Source organism: Callorhinchus milii, unplaced genomic scaffold (genome assembly GCF_018977255.1).
Source record: "Callorhinchus milii isolate IMCB2004 unplaced genomic scaffold, IMCB_Cmil_1.0 Scaffold5, whole genome shotgun sequence".
NCBI classification, from domain to species: domain Eukaryota; kingdom Metazoa; phylum Chordata; class Chondrichthyes; order Chimaeriformes; family Callorhinchidae; genus Callorhinchus; species Callorhinchus milii.
In genome coordinates this window covers 67,354,436-67,373,714 of record NW_024704746.1, presented here as the reverse complement: position 1 = coordinate 67,373,714, position 19,279 = coordinate 67,354,436, and the positions used below count along the sequence as shown (strand labels likewise).

The window sequence follows — 19,279 nt, the reverse complement described above, 5'->3', positions numbered from 1 at the left end:
GGAGAGGACCTGTGATAGACAGCGCTGGGTTGCGATGTGACCAGTCCTCGCCCAAGCTCTACTGGCTCCCGATCACAGAACGGATCGAATTCAAGATCCTCTCACTCTTCTACAAATCCCTTCATGCCCTCGCACCTCCCTACCTCTCTGACCTGCTTACTCCCTAACCCACTACCCGCTGCCTCCGCTCGGCTGGCTCTGGCCTCCCTCGTCCCCTCCGCTCCACCATCGGCCACTACGCCCCGATTTGGTTACTCAATCTATGGCTGTTTGTGGAACACTGTTGTGCGCAATTGGCTGCCGCGTTCGCCCGCAAATATACAGTCAATTCACTTTACAGTGTGTTCTGTGAAGCGCTTTGGGATGTCCTCCCGACGTGAAAAGCGCTATATCAAATGCAAGGATTATTATTATCCTGTGAAGCGCTTTGAGAGACGTCTCGAAGACGTAAGGCGCGGTATCATATGCAAGGATTATTATTATTATAATATAGCATGTCTCCCCCAGAGGACTAACCTGACTGAGATACTTACTGGGACGTGAATAACTATCGTCGTGACATTGTCCCGCCTTGCTTGTTTTGCAGGAGGCCTTTTGATCTGCCTTCCACGGGAACAAGCAGCTCGATTTTGTGCGGAGATCAAATCACCAAAGTATGGTGAGGGCTATCAGGCATGGATTATTGGCATAGTGGAGAAGGGCAACCGTACTGCCAGGATCATAGACAAACCGCGGATCATCGAAGTCGCTCCAACAGTGGCCACTCAGAACGTCAACCCAACTCCTGGTGCCACGTCCTAATAACCGCAACACACACACAACAAACACAACAGCAACAATGACATTTGTTGAAATTCCAATGCCATCCCAAGCAACTTTGTAAATCTTAACTTGTCTGCCTAAAGTGTCGGCCTTTTGGGCTGGCAGATCACGTGTGGATCTCAAAATAAATCCATTGCCTTGTTTTTTTTTTCTGTTACATTAACTGAAGATGCGCCTAATACTGAGGCAGCTTCTAAGTTGAGAAATGATTATCCAATACTGTTGATTCATTTTGAATCTTGAGACACTTACTGTCTGGCTCTTTTTAAGGTGCTTCCCGTAGAACACACCTTTACCAACAGCACTGCAGCAGCTTTTCATTTGTTTGGTCACATATTATCTATATAAATATATATATATAAATATATATATTCTAATGGAAAAACTACTCGTCTGCAAATGTGTTGCCTTGAAAGCTTTTTTCAGAAAGAGTTGCTTATTGCAGTTGTTGATTCCCCCAACGATTAATGAATGGAATGCAACGAGTTCGCATGATTTCATCCAGTTTTTGGTTGGTAATGTTTATTCACACAGTTAGGATTGCAACGTTAAGTGTTGACTTTACACAGTCGCTCGGTCTTGTGTGGATTTTCTTTCTCCCCTCACCCCCACCCCATGCCCTATCCCTCCGAGAAAAATACACCAAGTAAGTAGGTCCTCTGTGCTATAATCCGCATGGTCCATCGAGCACTTGCCTTGGAAAGAGAACCAATTTCTTTAGCAGTAAAACAATAATGTTCTGACGGTATGTTTCTCTGTTAGTTTATTGTGTAGGAGCAGACGCAGATGTACATCGCTGGTTTACACTGTGCTTCGGTTCACTGTTCTATCATGCAGACAAAACGTTGCAGACCAAAAGAGAAGGCTATTGCAAGATACTCTAGCTCCGACTGAAAAATTACACTGACTTTTTTAAAAATATATATATAATCAATTATGTTTGACATGTGCTGTGGTTATTCGTGTTTAATACATTTTATATTTTGTAAAGTGATACCTTGCATCCGCTTTTCTATAAATGCAACTAATCTTTAGCATAATGCTACTTAGCTTTATTTTTTTATTACGCACTTGATTCTCGTGCTCACTGGCATTTGTTATACTTGACTCTCGTGCCAATGTCCACAGCTTGAAGTTGAACTCAATGGGATTTAATTTGCGGCACTTATCAACAACAGACTGGTAAACTACTGTACTTCCCTAGCTATCTATCTGATGTGCTGAGGAATGTGTGTGTTCACCAGCACATCAGATTGTTATAGGTGTTTGATATTTAGACTTGGAGTCCTGTAGTGTAGTGGTTAGAGCACTCGCCTTGCAAGCGAGGGGATCTGGGTTTGATTCCCGGGCAGGGCGAAACCTTAGGCATGTTTCCTTACTCCACACGCGCGCCTCTGTTTACCTAAATAAAACATGACATAAATAAAATAATAATAATTTGGTCACTCAATCCACAACTGATTGCGGGGCACTGCTGTGTGCAATTTGGCTGCCACGTTTCTCCCACAAAATCTACAGTCCATTCACTGCAGTACATTCTGTGAAGTGCTGTGAGATGTCTCAAAGACGTGATAACGAGCTAAACCGAAAAGCAAGGATTATTAATTCTCATTGAGCAAACCGCTCAGAAATGCCGCAAATTAAATCCCGGCTTTCAAATGAATCCATAAGGGATTTTCTTTCTCTCTCTCTCCCTTTTTCTTGCACATTTTGTTCGTAAGCAAACGCCTTTATTCCTGTACATGTTAAATGTATCGCAAGTTTGTTCATGGTGGGGGGGGGTGGGGGGAGGTTTTCTTTCTCTCTTCCCACCCCATCCTCCCCAATATTGCATTTCACACAGCACAATAACCCAGTTCATTAAATTGCAGATTTGTTAGAAAGACGGTTGATTTTATTACCCTGTCCTCTCCTTCTCCCTCTGCTGCCGCTGTTTTAGTGGGGGGGGGGGGGGGGGGGAGAGGCAGAGAGAGGAGGGGATGACTGAGGATTTGCATATTCTTAGATAAATCAGATTAACCCACACGTAGTGAAGCGTTCACACGTGAACTGTTGAGAATTTGAGCGCCCCGAGTCGTGTGGTTTGTAACTGTAACTGCACTTTTTGTTCTGCAACACGTTAAAATAATAATCCCTACACCCGATACAGCGCCTTATCACGTCATCGAGACATCTCAAAGCGCTTCACAGAAGATACTGTAAAGTGAATCGACTGTAGAGTTTAATCCCTGTTGTTTTTGGAGCTCCTCGCGTTTTTTGTGAAGGTTCGCACGACTCCCATGTTGTTGTTGTTGAGGACAAGTGAGCAAAACCTCTCTCAGTATCAGAGCGGCTGATACTTTGGACTCTTGGACTGTTTATAGTTGGTGTCTCTCAGTGATCGCCTGTGGGGAGGAGTCCCTGTGGTTCCTCCTCATTTGTTTCCTTTTCCTACTGCCTCCACTCCCCCCACCCCACCCCTCCTAATAAAAAACACTACCACCGCAGTCACCTCCAAGAAACTTGAGTATTTCAGTTGTTAAAGCCATGTCTTAATAAATGGATTGAAAGATACCAGAAATGTCTGTAAGGGGTGAAATGGCCTGGAAATGTTACCAGAAGCAGAAGATGGCAGAAGTGAACCGACATCCTTAATAATAATAATAATAATAATCCTTGCATCATTTTGACCAATGAAGACCCAATCAGATACATATTTCAACTTGCTGGGTTTCGCCCCCAGAATATACAGTCAATGTACACAAAACAAATCCTAGAACTTGCCCAACAAAATGAGGTGGAAAGATGATGTTTTGAGGTTTCTCTCTCTAGATGTATATTGTTTGTCTACAAAAAAAAATGACTAATTACTGTGTGTGACTTAGGATCATTTCGATGTAAGTGCTATAAAAATGCCAGTTCCTCTAATCTGTGATGGGTTTTATAACCGCAGGAGACGCATCAGAGATTTGGTTGGATGTGAGAGCGAGTGGTGGACTTGGCATTCAATCAAGGAGAAAGGTGTTGAGTTGCAGACTGGTTATCTCAATGCCGGTGATAGGAATGACATGTGTGGCAGCAGGTTACAGAATCCTATTCCTCCTCAGCTGAAGAGCTCAGAGGTCTGCAAGGAATAAAGGATTTAGAAGCAACAGGAGGTGACCCAATAATCGCCATCAAACCAGTTTGAAAACCTACCGAGATTGAATCAGGTACTTAGGTTTGGGACGCAACTAGCAATAATACTCCTTGCATTTGATGAAGAGCTTTATCGTGTCTTCGAGGCGTCTCGAAGAGCTTCACAGGATATACTGTGTGGTGAATTGACTGTGTATTTTGTGGTGAAACGCGGCAGCCAGTTGCGCACAGCAGCGTCCCACAAACAGTTGTGGATTGGGTGACCAAATTATTACTATTTTTGTTCGAAGGAATTATTATTCCCCCAGAAAGCGATCTGATTAAATTAAATTCAAGTCCAAAAGTTTAATCAGCCACAGCATTGTGTGACCCAATTACAAATATGAATCTTTTATCTGTTTTTATTTAAGCAGTGAATTGTCTGTATACATCTATCATTCCTCCTACGGGTGTGAAAAGCCGAGTGGGAGGGGAATTCTATTAAGGTTAATGTTCACTGCCTGGTTTCTGAATTGCTGGAGTGATTGATTGATTGAGAATACATTAAGGTGCTTCTCAGTTTCTGCTGCTACAATAAAACACAGTTTTAACATACAGATGTTCTGAATCCCAGAAGAAAATATCTCCTGTATGTTCATCACAACTGTCTTTTGTTTGTTCCCTTTTTTATATAAAAATAACTTTTTTTGTTATCGTACACGCAGTGCCTGTCTTTAATTTCTCCATAGCTCAATTGCATGGATGTTGATAGTACAAAAGGAGACTATATAAAGTATGTATGACCTATTGCACATACTAATAAATGCTAGCTTTCCCTGCTGGGGCGATCTACTCAACACTATTCCTCTATTCTCTCTCCTTATCGCTGTTTCTCACTCTCCTACTGTTAACTGTAGATCCCAACTCAGTTCACTTTGCGTGCTGCTGGTGTCTGTTGTCGACATCTTCGCAGCATGTCCTTGTATTCACCGAAATCTCGCTGAAGTTAGTACAATAAACCTGTGAGTATGAGTTGTGTCAAACTTGCACAGAATATAAACTCTCGAACAGGACTTGAGCAGATGTACGACGATACGATTTATACAGACCAGACTTGTGTGAGTGTTACTGTGTATACAAAATGAAAAGTACCTTACTCTGGTCTATATGAGATGTTCAAACTGCATGTCATGTCGACGTTTACACGTATCAACTCGGTGGCAGAAACTTTCACAAACGTATCACGAGAGACGTAATGCTTGCATTTGATAATCTTTGCTTTTGATATCACGTCTTCGAGACGGCTCGCAGCGCTTCACAGAATATAAAGTGAATCGACTGTATTTTGGGGACACCTGTAATAGCTGCACACTCCCTATGAATGTGGTTTTATAAAAGGAACATAATTAATAATTAAAAACTCGATGAGTAAGGACTTCTGATTCACCCTGTATTGTTTTAAAGAGAACTGTTTGAAACTCCCAGCTCGGCGTTGAGTTCCGCCACTGCGAGACGCTATCCTGTGTGAAGGGCGGCATATAAATGCAAAGTGTTGTTGTTGTTTATGGGGCCAGAGGGGTGGGAGGGGGACAGGAGAGTGAGAGATGTGACGTATCCCGGACTATCTAACGTTTACCCAATGGAAGGGAGGTTATGCCCCCTATTTCAATGTTTGATTATTCAGAAATCCGAGTGCTCAGAGATGTGCTACCTCTATGTTCCTGTGTTTTACTACATACAACCAGATAGTTTTTACTTGTCGCGATGCCATCATATAGCAATGGAACATCTTCATATCTGACAAGACATCCCATTTCTATGTAAAATGCCTTATTGCTTATGTGCACCTGTAAGAGCAATAGGGATGAAATATAAACTATCTTTGATAATAAATGTCAACACTACCTCCTGTTTGAAAGGATCAACGCAATGTCTCGACCGTGTTGTGGGACTTGTAGTTTTACTGGCTCCGTCTTTAAGGATCTCCATACCATTTCTGCTTTTAAAATGCAGACTTTTTCTTCCCTCAATAAAGTCAGTGACCAATAGAATCAAAGGTGCAAAAGTAAAATAATAATCCTTGTGTTTGATACAGCGCCTTATCGTGTCTCTGAGATGTCTCAAAGCGCTTCACAGAATATACTGTAAAGTGAATTGACTGTATATTTTGTGGGTGAAACGCGGCAGCCAATACCAGATTCAGGCGCCACACTCTTTGGGCAGTTTGTTGCTTTGTCATTAGTCATCCACCAAAGTTAAGAGCCATACGTTGTAGAGAATTGTGTTTTCTCGTCTCAACAACTCTGAACTCTCTCTGAAAGCTTAGTGCATCCACGACTAGACAACCGTTCCGGTACAATTGCTGTGCCCAGTTGGCTTGCATTTCATACACAAGTCACAAAAATACACGAGTCAGTTCATTTTACGGGATATTCTGTGAAGCGCCTTGAGGTGTCTCAACGATGTGATAAGGCGCTATATCAAATACATATTATTGTTCTCTCTTGCTGGGTAGAATACCAGAAAAGGGCTTTTTACATCCGATCTTATCTTCAGCCCTTTGGAACATCCTCCTGACATGAAAGGCACTACATGATGTAAATTTGTGTTTTATCTACTCCCAAGTGCATTTAAGAGAGTCGCCAGTCTTGACAGTAATTATTGTGATCGCTTTGTGAGGATGTTTCACTGTGATAAGATATAATTGTGTATATGTACATATATCTATAGTCAAAACGTGACTATAAAAACGTGAATTATTATTAATTTGCAAAGAACTCAGTTGCTTTTAATACAAGCGCACTTTCAGCAGCAAATAGCTCCTCCTGTCAATAATAATAATAATCCTTGCATTTAATACAGTGCATTATCACGTTGTTTCGTTGTCTCAAAGCGCTTCGCAGAATATACTGTAAATTGAAAGGCAAAATACTGCAGGTGCTGGAGAGCCGAAACAAACAAGTCGCTGGGAACACGCAGCAGGTCAAGCACCGTCTACGGAGAGAGGAAAGCGAGTTAATGTTTCAGATCGATGGCCTTTCGTCAGAAGTGGGGGACGTTTGAATGGAGCGGATTATAAGTACAAGCGGAGAAGGCCGCGGGGAAAGAAAGATGGAGGAAAAATTTAGGTGGAGACGACAGGAGCTGACGAGATCGGAGGTGTCGATGGTTCAAGAAGAAAGAAGGCAATAGTGGGAGATTATAGAAAGAAAAGGCGTGAATGAGACCCAGAGGATGTATGAATGGTTAAAGAAGAGGTGGGGGGGGGGGGAGGCAAGGCTGAGAGAAGATGAGAGCTGTGTAAGTGTAGTGACCGTATATTTTGCGGGGCGAAACGCGGCAGCAAATTGCGCTCGGCAGCGTTCCGCAAACAGTCGTGACCGAATCGTATTATTTTTTGTGTGCGAAGGGAATATTAGCCCTGGAAAGCAATCCACCAATCGACTCAGAGACTGAAAGAGAGAGAGAGGCTGACGGGACTGCCAACGCTCACTCCGCACTGCACAGTGTGGGGAGTCCAATGGAGCGGCGAATTTCATTTGAAGGATGCCTCCCCTTCCTGTGTATTCAGTGGCTGTTAGTGTTGAACCATGGCTGTCGCAGCTGCCAGGCTGAAAGTGCTTCTGCACCATCTGCAACACCCTGGCGTTGGATTCGTATCCTTTTTCTCACTGTCAGCGACTCACGTGCGCGTTGCACGGAGCGAGCAAAGTGGAGGCACGTTTAATGGGATTGAGTGCTGAAGTCCGCGCATTGCCTTAAGCACTTTAGCTCCAGTGCTTTCTGAAGCCCACAGGCCACGTTTGCTAGCTGTAAACCCTGTTTGCGTCTCCAGCTTTGTCACCGTTGCGGTGACATCGAAATTGGATTGACCCGCTGTGCAATAATCCCTTCAGAGAAATGATAAGGATTTGGTCGGTCAATCCGCGACTGTTCGTATGGACGACGACGGCCAAGTTACATTTGGGAGGATGTCCCAAGGCGCAGGACGCCTCCGTGCGCAATGGGCTGCCGTGGTTCGTCCACAAAATGCACAGTATGTTCCGTAAAGTAAAGTGCTTTGACACCTCAAATGCAAGGATTATTATGTTGTGATTTTCCTAATTCTAAAATGCTGCTTTCTCTCCTTAAGACACAACAAATTGCATTTACACACCACCTTTCACGTTTCAGTTTATTTATCAACTAAGTGCACCTCAAGAGCCCCAAAACTCAGAATCTGTGATTTTCTGCCCCGGGGTGGTGGGGAAGGGGTTTTAGCACTAAAGGTTGCTAAGGGGGAGTAGGACAATTATAATAATAATAATCCTTGCATTTGATATAGCGACTTATCGTGTCTTTGAGACGTCTCAAAGTGCTTCACAGAATATACTATAAAGTGAGATGACACTACGTTGTGGGAAAAACACGGCAGCCAATTGCGGAGAGCAGTGTCCCAGAGACAGTCATGAATTGAGTGATCAAATCATATATTTTTTAAGGGATTATTACCATATTGAAGGGATGGGGTTAGTGTAGTTTGCACTTTGGGTCTAAACACCTTTGGTCGCAGCCTGAACAGCACTGAAGGTGGGGGGGGATGAAAAAAGATTCTACAATTGGCTTCAATGGTGAGGTGTGAGGGCAGGAGGGGATTAAAAACAGGTTAGAGGTTTGTTCATGTTGATTTTACTTCCGTAGAACATAACAGCGTAAAATGGAGTGACTGTGTATTCTGTGGGCAAAACTCAGCAGCCAGTTTGCACACAGCAATGCACCACAAACAGGCGTCGAGTGAATGACCGATTTTTAAAACATTTTTTTGGAGGACACTGGGAGAAAGACATGCACCTGAGTGCGAGAGGACCCGGATTAAATGCAGGTTAATGAGAGCCAAGGCGTGGCGGAGGGGGGGGGCGAGCCCAGAGTGTGGAGTCGAACCAGTTTAGACCCCATAACCTGCCATTCAGAGCGTTGTCTGGTCAGCTTTCCTGCTGCTTGTAGGGTCACCCTACCCATTTGGGCTTTGACTTGCGAGGGTTAACGGGAGCTGGAAGGGAAGAATCTCTGCTTCCAGTGATGGACAGGATCATTAAACTGAAAGGAGAGAGAACCAGTGGAGGGGAGTTGTATATTTTCCCCAAGGTCACAGACTATAGATACACCCCCATCCACCTTTTCAGCCTCTCAGCCCCGAGGCTCTGGAAGTCCATCCCCCAGTGCCTTCGCCGCTTCCTCCCTTTCCTCCTTAAAGGCCGGTCTCACCTCCTCGCTCCCTCCCTTCCCTCCCCTCACCCTGACCAGTTCCCCCCTGCTCGGGTCCCGACACAACTGTCCAGCGCCTTGGGACGTCCTCCCGACGACGTGAAAGGCGCTGTATAAATGCTATCTTGTTGTTTTCAGGAAACACAATGAACTGAAATGGTAATTCAAGTTAGTTTTTCACCATCACCTTTATCGATCAGTGTGTTTTAAGCAATTGTTTCTCGCTCCTCTTTGGCTTCCTTCATTCACGTCTCAAGACAGCCGTACCCACGTCTGGGGAAGTTCAGGCTCGTCCTTGTCCCGGGAAGCTACAGTAAGTAACCGCGCGGCTGAGGAGCTGCCTTTTTTTTTTGAAGAACATTAGAACGAAGACCATCGCCGCCGCACAGTAGATCTCGGGTCAGGTCCGGGACCAGAAGATTTAATATATATTATGTCTCGGGTCAGCTCTCGAAGTCGCAGGCGAGGGTAGAAAGTCTGATTCAGATCAACTATACACACTGTGCATACGTCTTAGTTCAACGGAGCAAGTAAGTAAGTGCTCATGTGATAGCTTGTCAAGCCTGTTGGTGGGGTCCCTCCTGCTCGGTGGGTGGGGTTGTAAAGGATGTCATCCACGCGAAAATAGAATGCAAAACAGCGAGTGCCCCCAGTAGGTCTATTCGGTGAACAGTGTACTCCGCCGCCCAAACGCAGCAGCAGCTGCACCACCGGTAAAGAAGAAGGGGAAAGAATCGTCCGCCTGTTATTCTGTCATTGGTTCGTGGACCTCCCGAGGAGGGAAGTGCACCGTGCCTGGAGGTACTGCGATACCAGGTCGATGCGCGGAGTGGACGGAGCAAGCCCCTGTTCCATCTCCCTGCTCCAAAAATCATCTCTTACCCCCCACCACCACCACCCGCTCAACGTACACGGTCGGTCCTTTTGTGGCCCAAAATGCTCGCAGGGGCAGCACCATAGGCACTACCATTACCATACAATCATGAGGGGGGGTGAGGAACACAGGACAGGGAGATAAGGCCGTAAACAGGGCTTTATAAACAGGGCATTGAGTACAAGAGTCAGCAGGTGATGGTTAACCCATATAAACACTGGTTGGGCCTCAGTTAGAGTACTGCCCCAGTTCTGGGCACCGCACTGTAGGAAGGACGTTAAGGCAATGGAGAGGGCGCAGAGGGATGGGACCAGGAACGAGGCACCGTGATGATGAGGAAAGGCTGGAGAGGTTAGGATTATTCTCATCGGAGCGGAGAAGGTGACGAGGACCTGATAGAGGTCTTTAAAATCATGAGGGGTTTGATAGGTTAGAGAGGGAAAACTGTGTGTCGGTGACTCGAGGTCTCACAGATTCAAAATAGTCTCTAAAAGAAGCCGAGGGGAGGGGAGAAGAAATGTCTTCACACAGCGAGTTGTTGGAATCTGGAACGCATCGCCTGAAAGGGCGGTCGAGGCCGATTCGATATCTACTTTTAAAAACGCGGTGGACGGGTATTTGAGGAGGACGGGTTTGTAGGGTTATGGGGAAAGGGCTGAGGAGTCGGATTGACATTACATTGCTCTTTTCAAAGAGCCGCACAGACTCGATGGGCCGAATGGCCTCTTTTTGTGCTGTACGATTGTATGATTCTATGATAAGCATAATGGAAGGACGGGATATTTAGTGCGTTTTATGGGTAAATAACACAAACGCCCACACACACACACACACACACAATCCACATCACACCGCAGGGTTTCTCGTTCTCTATAATACTGTCACACATCCCATGAAATGCAAATTGCTCTCCGTCTTTTGATTCCCAGCTGTTGTCTTTCTTCTCAGCTACACACTGGAAGACGGCATTCTCTCCCCTCAACAGCGCCAGTTTTATGAGGAAAATGGCTTCCTGCTCATCAAGAACCTGGTTTCCGAAGAAAATCTGGACCTTTTCAGGTGGGCTCTCTTTGAAGAGTAAACAATTTATTCCGCCTGCCCATTCTCCTCCGACTTCCTTCCCTTCCCCTCTGCTTCTCCTTCTCACCCCATTTTCCTCCAATTGAGCACATCAGCCAATTTGCACACAGCAATGCCTCATTAAGTGAACAACACATTGTTTTTTGTATCCAGGGGACTGATGGACACTCTAATTTCATCCTTCCCCAACCCCCACCCTGTCATTTACCCAACTCCCCCCTTAGCATGAAACTGCTTTTTAATTGAGCCCCAGTGTCCCGGCCTCAACTGGTAACCCTGTTCCAGTCATTAATTACCGTCTCGGTAAAGAAATATTTCCTGGTGTCTGTCCTGAAATTGCCCTTTTGCAACTTTTAACTAAACTCAACTCATGCCCCACCCACAATCGGGAGTCTATCTTTCAGCCTCTCTGCCCCCACCCTTTGGAACTGCATCCCACAGTACCTTTGCCTCACTCCCTCTCTTGACTCCTTCAAGGCACGTCTGAAGATCTTCCTCTTCGACTGCGCTTTTGGTCACCCTCCTACTCCTACCCTCCCCGCCCTCCACCCCTCCTAATCCCAACTCCCAGGTCGGTTGTAAATCCAGACTGTCCCGACATGAAAGGCACTGTGTAATTGTCGTTTGTTGTTGTTGTTGTGTCCTCTTGTCCTACTGCCTTATCTCCTCCCATTCCTCATCTTCTGTTTCCTATAAAACTTCTCTATCTCTTGAGGGATGAATTTGAGAAGATCTGCCGTAAGGAGGTCCATGTGCCTGGGCTCATGGTGATGAGGGACGTGGCAATTTCCAAATCGGAGTTCGCCTCCGATCAGAGAGCCGTGTCCAAGATCCAGGATTTTCAGGAAAACGAGACGCTTTTCAAGTACTGCTGTTTGCCTGAGGTAAGAGCAAGAAGTTTGTAGATCAATAACAGAGGCTACTGTAATGTACTTGCAAGCAAGAGGACCCGGGTTTGATTCCCGGACAGGGCGACATCTCAAACAAGTTTCCTTGGTCGCTCAACCCACCACTGTTTGTGGGACACTGCAATGTGCAATTGGCTGCTCTGTTTTGCCCACAGAATACACAGTCAGTTCAGATCCAAGAAGACCCCACTTATCTTCACCCCCAAGGAGGATTGAGGTGGGCTTTGAACATGGGGAGCGAGCGAGTGGGAGAGATAATAGTAACAATAATAATGCTTGTATTTGATATCACACCGTATCACATCATTGAGAAGTCTTAAAGTGCTTCACACAATATACTGTCGATTGTATTTGAATGCTTTGATGGATGCTCAACCAATGTGTGATGATCCTTTAAACCTATTTTGCTTCTGCTTTTTTAGATCCTGAGATATGTGGAGAGTTTCACCGGCCCCAACATCATGGCGATGCACACCATGTTAATCAACAAGCCTCCAGATGAAGGTAGGAGACGCGGAGACCCCTGTGATTAAAAGCCTTGGCCAGGTTCCTCTCTTGCGACCACTGCCAGAAAACTCCCACCACTGCAGTTTATGTTTGGTGAGACAGATGTCTGACCCACACGGAAACCGATCTCCGTGCTTAAGAATCTCCAAACAACTTGAAAGTAGCTGCCGTGTCTCGCCCACAAAATACACAGTCACTTCACTTTACAATACGTTCTGTGAAGCGCTTTCAGACGTCTCAACGCCAGGATACAGCAGTGTCCCACAAACAGTTGTGGATTGAGTGACCAAAATTAATTTTGGAGGTTTTAATCACCTCCGGAAAGCGATCCGCCCATCGACTAAGAACCGGGTTCCTACTTAGTGCTGTAAACAGAGGTGTGTGTGTGTGTGGAGTAAGGAAACTTGCCCAACGTTTCGCCCGGGTCCTCTCGCTTGCGAGGCGAGGGTTGGCCGAACCACTGAGCACATTAATAACAAAATTACAGCCAGGGACACGTGCACCTTTCAGGAAAGAAGACTTCCCGTCACCCCATGCACCAGGATCTGCACTACTTCCCGTTCCGACCTCCCGATCGGATTGTCTGCTCCTGGACGGCGATGGAGCGCGTGGAGCGGAGTAACGGGTGTCTGGTTGTGTTGCCGGGGACGCACAAGAGCACATTGAAACAACACGTCTATCCTGAGTGGGAGGTACCTCACTTGGGCGTCTGCTAATAATAATAAGCCTTCGTTATTGCGTTTGATGTGGTGCCTCATCGTGTCATTGGGAATACAGGGAATATATATTATTAATTGCTCAAACGCACCTCGGGAGAGGGGGAAGATATTCAGGGATTCGGGGGGAGAGATGGGAAGTGGGGTTTCATTAAAAAAAAAGAGGGTGATAGCGAGGGAGAGGTGGGTGGGGGGCAGCGCTGGGCAAGACACGATGGGCCGACTGACCGCCACCTCCTGCTTGTGTATGTATTTAATGGCCAAGTTGTTTTGCTCTTTACATTTAACAGAAGCAACTCAATCAATGCAGTGCCTCAGATAAAGGCTCAGGATTTTACCGGCATCTAAAATCCAGAGAATGAGTTTCGATATTGTGTGAGGGTAACGCTGTGTTTCCTCTCTCTCCCCCCCCCTCGCCCTCCACCCCCTCTACCCCCCCCCCCCCACACCCCCACCCCACCCCCGCAGGGCGGTGTCAATAAGATGTATCACGGGGTGCAGGATTATGATCCTACCCACCCCCGGGTTCACCTGGTGATGGAGAAGGGCGACACTGTGTTCTTCCACCCGCTGCTCATCCACGGGTCTGGGCTGAACGTCACTCAGGGATTCCGCAAGGTGTGTGTGCGCGTGTCTGTGTGTGCGCGTGTCTGTGTGTGCGCGTGTCTGTGTGTGCGCGTGTCTGTGTGTGCGCGTGTCTGTGTGTGCGCGTGTCTGTGTGCGCGCGTGTCTGTGTGCGTGTGTGTGTACGTGTGTGAGTGAATGTCTCTGTGTGTGTGTTGTCTCGGTGTGTGCGTGTCTGAGTGTGTGTGTGTTGTCTCGGTGTGTGCGAGTCTGTGTGTGTGTGCATGTCTGTGTGTGCGCGTGTCTGTGTGTGTGTGTGTTGTCTCGGTGTGTGCGAGTCTGTGTGTGTGTGCATGTCTGTGTGTGCGCGTGTCTCTTTGACCGTGCCTTCAGCTCCCCTCTCGACTCTCTTCCTCCTCCTCGCTCCCTCCCTTCCCTCCCCTCACCCTGACCATTTCCCCCCTCCTCTCTCCCTCCTTCCCTCCCTCACCCTGACCATTTCCCCCTTGCTCGGGTCATGACCCAACTGTGCAGCGCCTTGGGACGTCCTCCTGACGTGAAAGGCGCTCTATAAATGGAATCTTGTTGTTGTTGTTGTTGTTGTGTGCGTGTCTGTGTGTGCGCGCGCGTCTGTGTGTGCGCGTGTGTGTACGTGTGTGAGTGAATGTCTCTGTGTGTGTGTTGTCTCGGTGTGTGCGTGTCTGAGTGTGTGCGTGTCTGTGTGTGTGTTGTCTCCGTGTGTTTAACTCAGTCGCCTTTGCCCCCAGTGAAGCGCTTTGAGACACCCTCTGACGTTCAAGGTGCCACATTAAGTTGCTGCACAGTTACTGACCTGTGTGTTCCCCCTCCCTCCCGGCCCCCAGGCTATCTCCTGTCACTACGCCAGTGCTGACTGTTACTACATAGACGTCAAGGGCACCACACAGGAGAACATCGAGCAGGAGGTCATCAACATTGGACGCAGCAAATACGGACTGGACAGCTCGGTCACCATGGCGGTACGTTGGTCTGATTAACAAAGGTTAATACAAATAATAATAATAATAATCCTTGCATTTGATAATAATTTAGACAATTAATAATAATTTGATTCCCTCAATCCACGGCTGTTTGTGGGGACGCTGCTGTGCGCAATTGGCCGCCGCGTTTCGCCCTCAAAATACACAGTCGCTGCACTTTTACAGTGTGTCCCGCGAAGCGCTTTTTAGACGTCTGAACGACGTGATCAGGCGCCGTATCAAACGCGAGGATTATTATCGTTATTATATCCCTTCCCTCCCCCTGACCATTTCCCCCCTCCTCGCTCCCTCCCTTCCCTCCCCTCAGTCTGACCATTTCCCCCTTCCTCGCTCCCTCCCTTCCCTCCCCTCACCCTGACCATTTCCCCCCTCCTCGCTCCCTCCCTTCCCTCCCCTCACCCTGACCGTTTCCCCCCAATGCTCGGGTCCCGACCCAACTGTCCAGCGCCTCGGGACGTCCTCCCGCTCTATAAATGAAATCTTGTTGTTGTTGTTGTTGTATATCTTCATTGAATGCAAAGGGTGGTGCAGTGTTGGCATTTTAGCACGAGATGTCACTGTTACTCACTGGTTAAAAACTGGATCAGATTTTGTGAAGCAAAGGGAAGAAAAACCCAAAAATAAACTCTCATCGCTGTGCGGGGGTTCCTGCTTGTGGGGTGAGAATCCCCGCCCGTAACCCCATCGGATAAGAGGATCTCATATTCCTTTGCAGGAACCATCATAGAATCATAGGATTATACAACACAGAAGGAGGCCATTCGGCCCATCGTGCCTGTAACGGCTCTTTCAAAAGAGCTGTCCAAATCCATCCCGTTCCCCCCCCCCCACCCCCCGCGCTCTCCCCATAGCCCTGCAAACTTGTCCTCCGCAAATTATTATCTACTTCTCTCTTAAAAGGATATCTGGAGTTTCAAAGGACGTCTGGTGCAGGGGCAGAGAACCAGTCTGTAACCTCTGGGTCTGGACGCAGGGTTCGAGCGACCACGGAGGAAACCGGGGGCTTTGGGCTCTGTGTCTGAGTTGGGATCTTCTTGTCTCGCTGCTCCCTCTCATTGTACGTATTCAGCAAATCCAATTAATGGACAAAAAGAGCAACGAGAGCAACAACTCCTTAATAATAATCATTTAATAATTTAATGATATATTAACTAACTATCAGTAGCACTTGAGTCAGAAGGCTATATGGTTCGAACCCCCAGTTCCCCCCCACATCGGAGTTGGCACACAGTCGAGGTTGACGTTCCAGTGCAGCACAGTGTGGGGTCGGGGGGAGCCCTGCATTGTCAGAGGTGCCGTCCTTCAGATGAGACGATAACACCATCGTCCTGTCCGTCTGTGCCTGTTCAGGTGGACATGAAAGATTTCCCCCCGCCGTGGCGCTACTCTCTCTCTCTCTCTCTCTCTCTCGCTTTCCCCCTCTCTCCCGGTGTCCTGGCCGACAATCCCGCAGATAAAAAAAATTGGTCACTCGCTCTTTTTGGGAGAGTCAGCCGCGTACGCGTCTGACGCACATGGAAACCCACCCATCGCCGCTGCTTAAGAGTCTCCAGACCAAACCGAGCATTTCGTGGGCCCCACCTACACATGAAAAGCCCAGAGACAGATTACCGCTGTTTGTGTAGCCTTCACTGAACACAAACTCGCTGCGATGCTGGTCTACAAAATGCACGGTCGTGAAGTAAGGGACCAGCTTTAGCCGGAGATATCGCTGGTTATGAAGCACTGTTGCCCTGTGATTACACCTAATTCAATAAAGTGATGATTCTCTTCCTCATGTCCTATCCAGTCCTTGATGCCTCGGGGGTGCGAGCAGTTGCCTTGGGGATCTGCTGGTGTCTTAACCAGCTACAAATGTACAGCTTGGACATTGAGAGCGCTGTCTGGCCAAGCTTTCCCGCTGCTTGTCCAGCTCGGACCACCCTCCCCGTTTGGGCTTTGGCACACAGGATTAACAGGGGCCGAGGGGGCGGATTCCCTGCCCCCAGTGACTGGTCTGTCCTTCCAGGAACCGGCCGATCAACCAGGCCGGGCTGTGCTGTCATCATCAACAACAAGTGCCCCTCACGCAGTGTAGTATCCCAGAGCGCTTGACAGTAGTGGAGCACGAGGCCGAGCTGGAGGGAGGGGGAGGTGACGGTAGGGCACGGTCGAAGAAGAAGGTCTTCAGGCTCGACCTGAAGATGGGGAAGGGGCAAGATGGAGCGGTAGAGGAAGTGTTCCAGAGTTTCGGGGCGTAGTGGCTGAAAGCGTGGCCACCGATGGTGGGACAGAGGGCACGGGGGACAAGCAGTGATGATGAAGCAATGATATATTAACTATGAGGAGCACTTGCACCTCTTGAGTCAGAAGGCTATATGGTTTGAAACAGGAGAGTGAGCCTTTATCTCACTCCCTGCCAATTCCCCCCCTTCCCTGCCTCCCTCACCCTGACCCCCACTCCCTCCTCTGCCATCGCCACCCCCGCTCCCTCTCCCCCTCCCCCAGCTGAAGACACCAACTTGGGGATGGTCCCAGAGGGGATGAGCTGTTTAGCATGCGGATTCGCGCACTCACTGGTCATCTTGGCGATGGCCCTTGCACCCCCCCACCCTCTCCCCCTGGGCTAACAGCCCGGACATGGCCCGCACCCCACCCAGCGAGGCCAGGCTCTTGCGGTGAGGTTATGCAGGGTACGAGCTACTGTCTGGCGGCAGTTGGGGTCTGGGCTGGTGCTGAGGGACAGCACCCACCACGTGTATCTGGGTGGAGATCTGGGGGTTCAGAGCCAGTTTCGGCAGAGCTCGGGCTGTGCGGTTGAGTGTACCGTCTTCACGATGTGCTGTGAGTATAACCGTCAGCGAGTTGAGGAGCGGGTGAGCATAACGGGCGGCGAAGTATCGGACCCCGTGAATGGTGGCGGTGGCGGAGACCTTCGAAGAGGACATTCGAGACGTCGAGTCGAGTCGGAAGGCGACTCTGTTGGTTGGGACGGGGATTGCAGGGCCTCCCGTTGAGCGGTGGGATCTGTCCCTCACGTGCGAGGAAGGGGAGATATTGGAACCCAGAGCTCACTGGAGTTTGGGGGGTGGGGATTGGATTGGGGCTGCGCTGCTGGTAACCCTCGTTCCCCAAGTGGAACGTATTCAGCCCTAATACAAACAAGAGTTGTCCCCACAGACAATCCCCAACGCCTCCCCCACCCTCCCCAACTCTTCTAAGCCCTAACGGGGGTGGGGGGGGGGGCTCGAGCCCACAGCCTCACAAGCGAGAGGGACGATTCCCGGGCAAGGTGATACCTTATATTGTAATATAACCGTTCAGCATATACTGTAAAGTGAATTGATTGTATATTTTGTGGGTGAAATGTGTCAACCAATTACGCACAGCAGTGTCCCACAAACAGTCGAGTGAGCAAATTTTTTTTTTTTTGGAGGGATTATTACCTCCGGAAAGCGATTTGCCAATCAACTAACCGCCGTGTTTCTATTTACTGCCGGTAACCAGAGGCGTGTGGAGAGTAAGGAAACTTGCCTGAGGTTGCGTCCTCTTCGGGAATCGAACCCGGGTCCTCTCCCATGCGGGGCGAGCGCTCTAACCACTGAGCTACGGGGACTCCGTTACATAATTAATGACTGGAATAAGTTTCCAGGAACAGTAGTTCAGGTCAGGACACTGGGACTCGTTTCAAAAACAGTTGGATACCGTGATGATGGGGGGAGGGGGGGAAGTTTTGCGATAGGGAAGACAGAGGCCGGGCAGGAGTTGTGTTGGGATGAGATCAAGTGAACCAAAGAGCCCTCTTCATCCCAAATGATCTTGTGCTCTGGTGAAAGGAAAGTGCTCTGACTTTGTCTGCGAAAGTACTTGAAGGTGTTGCAGGCACTGATGTGAAAAAAACTAATGGGGACGGGGGGTGGGGGTGGGGGGGGGGGGGGTGTGGGGGGAGAATTTAAGTGCTTATTTACTGGCAGCCTCCCTGTGAAGCAACCGAGACTTATTATAAATAGTAATTTACGAACCCCGGCTGCGCGGAAGTTTACAGACATCGCCATAAAAATCGGAATGTGTCTCTGGAATGCGGAATTCTCTGCGGGAAACCCACTGACTGAGGCAAAGGCCAGGAATCAGGTCGATGGGCGATAGGGAGGAATGTGTGTCTGCGGTGGGGGGGTGTGGGTGGGGGGGAGAGAGCGCGAGCAGGACAGTTGGACGAGACTCTTTAAGCGCTCCGGGACGCTGCCCTGCGCGAGCGGCACTATGTAAATGCACGTTGTTGCTGCTGTAGACGGGGAGACTCATGTGGAGTTTGGGGGGTGGTGGTGAGGGGAGCAGGGGTAATGATAATAATAATAATCATCATCATCATTATCCTGATACAGCCCATTATCGCGTCTTCGAGACGTCTTAAAGCGCTTCACGGGATATACAGTAGTGTGTAGCGACCGTGCGTGTCTTGTGGGCGAAACG

General features: G+C 48.2%; 2 protein-coding genes and 1 pseudogene across 4 annotated transcripts in view; 2 read left to right on the top strand and 1 right to left on the bottom strand.

The window, feature by feature from the left end:
- Window positions 1–1,856, top strand: part of sephs1 (selenophosphate synthetase 1) — a 29,232-nt gene extending 27,376 nt beyond the window's left edge. Inside the window, exon 8 of the mRNA XM_007911341.2 lies at window positions 587–1,856. Within this exon, the coding sequence (XP_007909532.1) occupies window positions 587–801 (215 nt within the window). The 3' untranslated portion in view covers window positions 802–1,856. The remainder of the gene's footprint in view (window positions 1–586) is intronic.
- A 5,614-nt stretch (window positions 1,857–7,470) lies between these two features.
- Window positions 7,471–16,603, top strand: phyh (phytanoyl-CoA 2-hydroxylase). 3 transcript variants are annotated; one of them, XM_042335271.1, is made up of 9 exons: window positions 7,471–7,574; window positions 9,420–9,475; window positions 10,985–11,095; window positions 11,832–12,000; window positions 12,447–12,528; window positions 13,042–13,223; window positions 13,716–13,865; window positions 14,675–14,809; window positions 15,731–16,603. In XM_042335271.1, the coding sequence occupies exons 1-9, from the start codon at window positions 7,509–7,511 to the stop codon at window positions 15,782–15,784; spliced, it is 1,005 nt and encodes a 334-aa protein (XP_042191205.1). In that variant the 5' UTR covers window positions 7,471–7,508; the 3' UTR covers window positions 15,785–16,603. The 3 variants fall into 3 exon arrangements, with proteins under 3 accessions (XP_042191205.1, XP_042191207.1, XP_042191206.1); XM_042335273.1 differs by having other exon boundaries at window positions 7,473–7,574; window positions 9,450–9,475; XM_042335272.1 differs by having other exon boundaries at window positions 7,473–7,574; window positions 9,435–9,475.
- Window positions 9,949–10,036, bottom strand: LOC121849251 (annotated as a pseudogene).
- Window positions 16,604–19,279: the final 2,676 nt, after the last annotated feature.

What these genes read in the sequence shown, in the direction of transcription:
- phyh (XM_042335271.1), top strand. Translation starts at nt 7,509, where the DNA reads ATGGCTGTCGCAGCTGCCAGGCTGAAAGTGCTTCTGCACCATCTGCAA. An exon ending in GAAAATCTGGACCTTTTCAG is followed by an intron (nt 11,096 to 11,831) that starts GTGGGCTCTCTT and finishes CTATCTCTTGAG; the next exon opens with GGATGAATTTGAGAAGATCT. An exon ending in TCACTCAGGGATTCCGCAAG is followed by an intron (nt 13,866 to 14,674) that starts GTGTGTGTGCGC and finishes CCCGGCCCCCAG; the next exon opens with GCTATCTCCTGTCACTACGC.